Genomic DNA, 8,236 nt, shown 5'->3' with positions numbered 1-8,236 from the left:
GTACAAGGAGCTAGAATCCGTAATACAAAAATTGAATTGCATGATTGTTCAGTGATTCGCTGAACTACATATATCATAATATTATTTGCTTAAAAATGTAGAGTAAAAAATGTGAAAGGAACTCTTTTCTTTAAATGATGCCATTTTATCACTCACAGTTAGTACCACGAAATCTCTGAAAATCGAGGATGTAAAAAATTCTAGCTACCATGGCACACACAACATGACAAAAACGCGTGCAGTGATAGTTATAAGCATGACTTTGGCACAGTACACGCATATTTTTACTCTTTGTCTGATTCACTGACAGAGTCTTTTTAATACTGAATGCAAATCGTTAACTCAGTTCACTTTTGTATTCTTCTCTCTCACATTTTAGCTTAAAGTCAAGGTCTTTGGATTAAATTAGTTAACACTGTTTTTTTGTTTCACTCAGATTTCTAACGATTTAGGCGTCGAAACTGGTTTGTGTAAATCTTCCCACCACCAGGGCCAGAATACTGTTTTAGTAGCTCGTAGTACTTTTTTTGAGAATATTTGGCGGTGCCAGCGCCAATTTTCGTAGATGAGGAAAATATTCGCCTTTTCTTTCTGCATTCGGTGCTTTTTCCTTACATTTATTTTGTACTTCCTTTCTACATGCTCTTGTGTGTAATGATTAAAAGTATGCTTCTTTCCAGTTTGTTCTCTCTTCCTTCCTTTCTTCCTGTTTGCACTCTTTTCTGCAGTTGTAATTTTCAAAAGATTTCTATCCTTTTTTTGCCGAGTCCTTTCGCTTCTTCCTTGACCTTTCTGATTACTTTTCTCGTCTTCTGGACCGGAAAGATCCGTCGAATCCTTTCTCTTATTTTACTTTCTGTGCTTGTCTAATAGTTGCCTTGTTTTTCCTCTTGCTGTTCTATTATCTCTGATTTTCTATCTTTGTTCTGTGGACTCGCTTCTTTTGCCTTCAAACTATATATCACTTGAGTGTGACATTTATAAGCAGGAAGAGAATTCTCATTTCGAACCCAATAACTTTTTCATCCGGCACTCTCTTGTTCTTCAGCATCCAAATCGACTTTTCTCAAAACAAGTACTCTGGGGGCTCTTGGCTATGGTGGCTCTGGCTCTGAGGTGGGAGATTCCTGCTACGCTTCTAGAAAAATTAGAGCCGTTGGTTTCGGCTCTAAGTTGCTCTTTTTCGCCTCGACGACGAGGAACTCAATCTCGTTGCGATCCCTACGTGCCCAGGACTCTGCAATTAGTCTGGCTACCTCTTGATGGTGTAGTCCTGAAAATTAAACAAGTGAATTAATAGAAAATTTCAATGCTTTTTGTAGACTTCAAATTCTATTCTCCTTTCCCCCTCTTTCCCTTCGTCCGCCTCTTTACTTTATCAATATTCTTAAATTGATAATTTTTATTCATACGTTGTGAAAAAATGTCTTTCTTGTAACTCTGTCGGGATTCGAACCAAGGGTTTTACGTTACCAGTTATGCCCACTAAGCTACGGTGAGTATGAGATTTATTTTTCACAGCCTCCTACAAGCGAATTCCATCGTAATTCCTATTTTTCTAAGAGTTTAATCTTGCAAAAAAATTTGTACAATTTATACTTCATATTTATAGAAATATGTGAATTACACAAATTGCTCGCAAAGTAAAAATCTTACAGGATTAGGAATTATAATAGAATTCACTTATAGAAGATTGTGAAAAATGAATCTCATACTCTACGTAGTAGTTTGGTAGATTAGCAATAGAACGGGAACCTGCAGACCTGCGTTCGAATCCCAGCGGAGCTAGAGAGACGTTTTTTGCCAATATATGAATAAAAATAAATATTTTCAAGATATTGATAATATAATACCAGTAAACAGAAAAAATTAACATCAAATATAATCACAAATATCTAGTCAGCAAATGTAACATCAAGTGTAAAGCTCAAATTAATTCTTCTTAATTGAAAAGTCTAATTTCTTGTTCGGTGGGAAATTTAATTATTAGGTATTAAAATGCAACATTATGTAAAAATTCTGGTCCTTTTTGGTTGAAAATTTATGTTTTCGGGTCGGAAATTTAAGTGTTATACAGAAAGTACTCCTTTCACTTAAAAACTTAACAATTTGGTTAACGTTTTTTTTTAGATTCAGGACTGATAAGTCTTCCTTAGTTGAAAATTCCACTCTTTTATTAAAAATTCGTCTTAATGGTTTGAAAATACAGTTCTCGGTGGAATTTTCATATTTTTTGGTCAAAAATTAGATTTTTTGGTAAAAGAGTATTCTGTTTTTGTTGATGATTAAACTATTTTGTTGAAAATTAACACTCCAATAACACACCTATATTTTGATCACTGATGAAATTCTTCTCAACGAAGATTGAGGGTCCTTTCAAATTTCTTTAAAATGTTTCTCGATGAAAACAAATGTTGTGGGTCAAAGTGACCCAGTGTATTCTCCGAAGGTTAATATTGTTTGGTCGGAATCACCTATGCTTTTTTTATTAAAAATTAAAATATTTTTTTGGAACAAATATCAACTATTGGGAAAATTATTCCCGTTGAGAATTCACCTTTTTTTGTTAAAAAAAGTTCCTTCTTTGTTAAACATTCATCTTTTTGGATAGAAAATTCGTACTTTTGGGTTGAAAACACATCTTTTGGTAGAAAAGAAATCGTTCTTGGTTGAAAGTAATTACATATTTTAAATTGAAAAGCCTTCTATTATATTTCTGATTAGAAATTCGTCTCTTTTGGTTGTAAATTTATTTATTTTCTTAAAAATTCAACTATTTTCAAAAAGTGATCATTTTGGTGGAAAATTTTACTACTTGGTTAAAAGTTAAACTACTTTGTAAAATTTAATTTTTTACTTGAAGATTCATCTTTTTGGTTAGTAACTTCAATATATTATTAAAAATTAATTTCTTTTTTGGCTAATTCAATTGTTCTGTAGAAAATTGATGTTTTTGACTGGAAAATTGAACAATTTAATCAAAATTGTTGTCTGTCTTGTCTGAAAAAACTTTCTTAATTGTAATTGTCCTTCTTAGCTGACAACTCAACTGTTCTATAGAAAAGTGTTATTTCTGGTAATTCGATAGAAACTTTAACTATTTGGTTGATAACGAACTTTTTTATTAAAAATTCATATTTTGCGGTTGAAAATTCAACTCTATTGTAGAAAATTTGTATTTTTGGTTAAAAATTCAACTTTAAATCATTTTTCTCCTTTGAAAATTTATCTTTTCTTTATTTCATCTTTTACACATTGTTTAAATTGAAAATTGAACTATTTTGTTTAAAAAGAAATATATTTCGATTTAAAATTTTAGAAGCATAGTACCTACATTAATTTTATTTAAAAAAATGTATTCCCAAATTATTCTCCTATTTTCGTGAAATATCATTCTATGTCTCCTGTTTTGAGAGCATTTTAAGCTGTTAAGTCTTGCTTTTAAACTTAATTATTTTTAATTTTTGAAATACCTACCAATCATTTAGATAAATAAAAAGAAAATTACTTTAAACGACGCACGATGCGTTTTTAGTGACTTTATCCAAAAGGAGTTTTCAACGCTCGTATTTTTTTTTCTAATCCTATTTCTGTGATACCCCACCAGTATTTCTAAACCAAAAACAAATAACTCTAAAGTAAGGCAAATTCTTTTGTTTTGTTAAAGATTGGTCTTTTTGGATACAAAATTTGTCCTTTCAGATTGAAAATTCATTTTTGATGCAAAAGTTCTCTTTTTTAGATGAAAATTGATCTTTTATGGTTGAAAGTTAATTCTTTTTAATTAAAATATATACTATCATAGATATATATGATCCGGAATTCATCTCCTTTGCTTGAAAATTCTATTGTTTGGTTAAATATTTAATTATTTTGTTAAAACTGAACTATTTCCCTGAATAAGTTAAAATTTTTTTAGCGAAACTTGAACTGTTTTTTTGAGAATTCATCTATTTGCATAGAAATTTTATCTTTTTGGATTGAAAATCGATCTTTTGGTAGAAAAGTCACCATTTTTGGTTAAAACGTCATATTTTTTATTGAAAATTTTACTGTACTTTAAAAATACGTGTTTTTTACTTGAAAATTGAACTGTTTGGTTGAAAATAAAACTGTTTTGATGCAAATTTAATCTTTTCTGTTTCTGTATTAACCTACGTAGATTTAAAACTCGAATAGTTGGTTTAAAAATCAAATTTGTTTTTGAAAAATGGTCTCTTTTGCTTGAAAGTTCGACTATTTGCTTTTAAATGCAACTGTTTGATTGAAAAATATTTTCCTTTGGTTTAAAAGTCAACTAATTGCTTGTTCTTCTTTTCTGGTTTAAAATTCAAATGTTGTAGAAAGAAATACGAATTATTAGCTAGAAAACTCAAGTCTTTAATTGAAAATTGGTCTTTTTGGGCTAAAAATTAATTTCTTTCTTGTGGAAAATTACACTATTATTTTGAATACGCTATATTTCGACCTGAAACCTTAGTAATATGGTACCTACATTGATATTATTTTGAAGATTTAATTCCTCTGTCATTCAACTATTTTCTAAGAAAATTATGCTATTTACTCTGTTTTGAAAGCATTTTGGGGTTGTAAAGATTGAAATGACTTTTACAATAATTTAGATACTATATTTCACCTTGAGTTCTAACATTTGTATTTTTTTCTCAAGATTTATTTCATAATGTAATTAGTATTGCATTATTATTATTATTATTATTATTATTATTATTATTATTATTATTATTATTATTATAAACGCTTAGAAGTGAATTGGCAAAATCTAATTTTTGGCCAAGGAAACCGTGAAATAGCCTAAAAATTTATATTATTTGGAAGTGTGAGTGGCTACCCTGTACTGTCTTAAATGCAAATGTTAGAAGTGATTTTCTAAAGTTAAAACAAAAGATTCATTAAGTTTCCGATATCCTTTCTCATGAAGCTTTTGTCATGGTTAAATTTAAGTTTGAATAGCCAAATTAAAAATTTTAATTAAACTTTTAATACTATAAAAAATATATAAATGACAAGTTATATGAGCGACACTAACCTTCGACCTTGCGCCCGTCGACTTCGAGAATGAGTTGACCCACCTCGAGGCCGCCAGCTTCATAAGCTGCTCCATTGTCCTGCAACACATTGAAGACCAGAACGTCCTTAATAATACAAAACGTATATCATGTATGTAAATCTTGCACTATACCAGCATCAGAACATCAATTTAAATCGAGATTCGAATGATCAAATTTTCATATACGATCTCAGACAAAAGCATACGATATGGCTCCGAGTCCCTTATCAATATGCTTTTATGAAATAGAAGTTTCCATGCACTCGGAATGATCTATTGAAAAACCTTTGAATGCACTTCATTTATCGAAAAAAGAACATGCCTCATCATATTTGTATAATTTTTAATTCTTGTGGCTGGAAAAATATCTTACACAATAGAGAAAGTAATTTTCAAAGAAAATCTAAAGTCATTCTCGAAAATTGAATAATATATAATAAATGAAAGAAGTAAGATTTGGAGAACTAAAATTAGAGTAAAAGAGTTATTTATTAAGGTAAATTATAATAAAGTCACTGAAGAGTGACGAAATTATCTTTTACGGTTCAACACAGTGAAAATATTGTCAATTTTTATTTATTTTGAATTTCTCTTTGATCTTGCAAAAATCGAAATATCATTGAAATCGAATGAGAATCGTTTCATCAGTGTAAAAAATATGGTTTATCTATAATGCTCATTATATCATGTTCACATTAGTCTTTTTTGTATCTAGTACGAGTTGATATCGTAAATATTGATTGAAAATTGCGTTTCCAATAAAAAATTGGTCGATATCAATGTAGTTAGAGTAGATACATTTCCGGCAGCTGCTTTTTTGACTTGCTCGTTTTTCGCATGTTTTTTTATAGTTACTTTTTCGATCATGTCAATGTGACAGTTTATTGGTACACGTGAGTTTAAAATCATAAACAATTATTTTCAACATAAACTTGTTCCCCTTGCATGGAAATGCTTGATCAATTTAGCATTGATTTTCAAGTTAATATTTTTGCGCATTAGATGAAATAAGTGAATTTTAAAAAGCGTGATTAAATATGATACTTTAAATTTATATCTGTAAGAATTAGACTTTCGAGTTTTGGTAATCGACCCCAACCCCCTCAATTTCTTCGTTTTTCGAAAAAAGAAATCCATTTTTTTCAAATTAACTTTTTGTAAATTAAAGTTGGGTCACCTCTTAAGGTATGCTCTAGGAATAATTTCCACCTAATTAACTTCAGGCTAGAAACTCTGAAATACTTATTAGTTATTAGTGCCCAAAAAATACCCCCCAAAAAATGTAAAATAGCAGTTTTATGCAAAATTCTTGTTAGAAATTTTTTTTTTTTATTTTACCAAATGTATTATGTAGTATTTCTGAACTAATTTTTAATTATTTAAACAATTTACCTTTGTTTAAATCATTTTCCCCTGTACTTCACATGAAGTTATCACTTTCCGGAATTAATTACACAATTAACTAATGCTGAAAGTTATATATATATATATATTAATGATATTGGTAACTATTTAAACAATTGTCATTCGTTAAACAAAATTTCTTCTGTAAATCTTGTAAAGTTATTACTTTTTGGAATCGATTACGCATTTTATGAATGCTAAGAGTGATATTTTGTGTGAATGACTGTTTGAAATTAGTTAAAAAATGTTAATTTGTTTGGAAACAATTTTGTTTCCTGTAAATCTTGAAAAGTTAATGAATTTTAAGATATAGATTTATTGCTTATTATTCAGTATTTTCTTATTTCAGAACTCATACCCAAATTTTTTAAATAATTTTTCTCAGTTACGTTATTGATAGTTTTTTTCAGATCGATTTCATTGATAAAAAAAAATTCTGATTAATAACTGACATAGTGTAAGAGATTCGAAAAAACTAGAGTTTTCTCCATATTTTTTAAGAAAAGCAGTGAGTGATATTAATTGTTTAAAGAGTTGTAAACTGTCTTTTATAAAGAATTTCACTCTTAACGTTCTTTACCTGTGTCATTCATTTCAGAAAATGATAATTTTCACGATTTATGGAATGAAAAAATTGTTTAAACGAACGAAAACGGTTTAAACCATTGAAAAGTATCTTAAACAGAAAAATATTATTCTTAACATTCGTTAGTTGTGTTTTAAATTCCAGAGAAGATTACCTTTTTACGATTTACACGGAAAAAATTGTTTAAACAAATGAAAATTTTTCAAATAATTACCAAATATGTGAAGCAAGAATTATTATTCTTGAAATTCATCTACTATATCATTTGCTCTAAACAATAATAACTTTTTACGATTTACAAGCGAAAAAAAGTTGCTTGAATAATAGAAAATTTTAAAAAATTACTTGGAAGCTTGTGTCCTATTCAATAAAAATAATTAATTTTGAGAAAATGAAAAAAATACAGTCGAAACTAAAGTTTCTTGGGAAAAGTTATTAAATGAGCATTTTTTATGAGGTAAATAAACTTTAATTTACAAAAAGTTCCTAAAAAGTATGTACTTATTTCGTCAATTTTTTTTGAAAAACGAGTTTTTTCTAATTAAAACCCCATATTAATTTGAAAAGCTAGGGGGCACGGGTTGATGATGACCAATCTCAAAAAAATTTTGGATTTTATTTTTCTGGAAAACGAACAAAAAAGAGGAATCGATTACCAAAAATTTAAATTTAAATTTTTGGACCACTCTAGTGATGCGATATTTGAAAAAGATTAATTTCTATTAAATTTTTTTTAAGAACATAATTTAAGAATACTTTAATTATAAACAAAGTCTGGAATTTTTAAATTTTCAACGCTTCAAGTTTGAATTTTTTTTATTTTGCAACTTTTCAATTCGACCCCAGCAGCTTGAAATTTTGTTTTAATATCTGTGTGTGTAGAATTTTTCTATTCACCATATTTCGAAAAATAAAAAAGCTATGATTATGAAATTTAGATGAATTGTACCTTCGATGGATATCAAGGCCTGGTAGAACTTTGAGCTGGCTCGGCTATTAAGAAGCATTTTGTTCGTTAGCTTCGAGATTTGAAGCAAAAATGAACCTTGTTTATACGAGAAAACCTTTTTGAAATTCAAAATACACCAAACTCTCGGTTTAAGTCACCCCGTTCTCAGTCTTCCTAGAACTGCTGATTCACGCAGTTTCTTAGGGGAGCAGGGCGAGAGCAGCTATGT

At 28.8% G+C, this 8,236-nt stretch overlaps 1 protein-coding gene across 1 annotated transcript in view; it reads right to left on the bottom strand.

Moving 5' to 3' along the window:
* Window positions 1-857: 857 nt before the first annotated feature.
* Window positions 858-8,236, bottom strand: part of LOC117167279 (whirlin-like) — a 208,381-nt gene continuing 201,002 nt past the window's right edge. Inside the window, exons 14-15 of the mRNA XM_033352095.1 lie at window positions 5,048-5,126; window positions 858-1,273 (exon numbers count right to left, since the gene is read on the bottom strand). Coding sequence (XP_033207986.1) covers window positions 1,131-1,273; window positions 5,048-5,126 — 222 coding nt within the window. The 3' untranslated portion in view covers window positions 858-1,130. The remainder of the gene's footprint in view (window positions 1,274-5,047; window positions 5,127-8,236) is intronic.

Source organism: Belonocnema kinseyi, chromosome 2 (genome assembly GCF_010883055.1).
Source record: "Belonocnema kinseyi isolate 2016_QV_RU_SX_M_011 chromosome 2, B_treatae_v1, whole genome shotgun sequence".
In the NCBI taxonomy this organism is placed as follows: domain Eukaryota; kingdom Metazoa; phylum Arthropoda; class Insecta; order Hymenoptera; family Cynipidae; genus Belonocnema; species Belonocnema kinseyi.
This window is presented reverse-complemented; position numbering and strand designations above follow the sequence as displayed.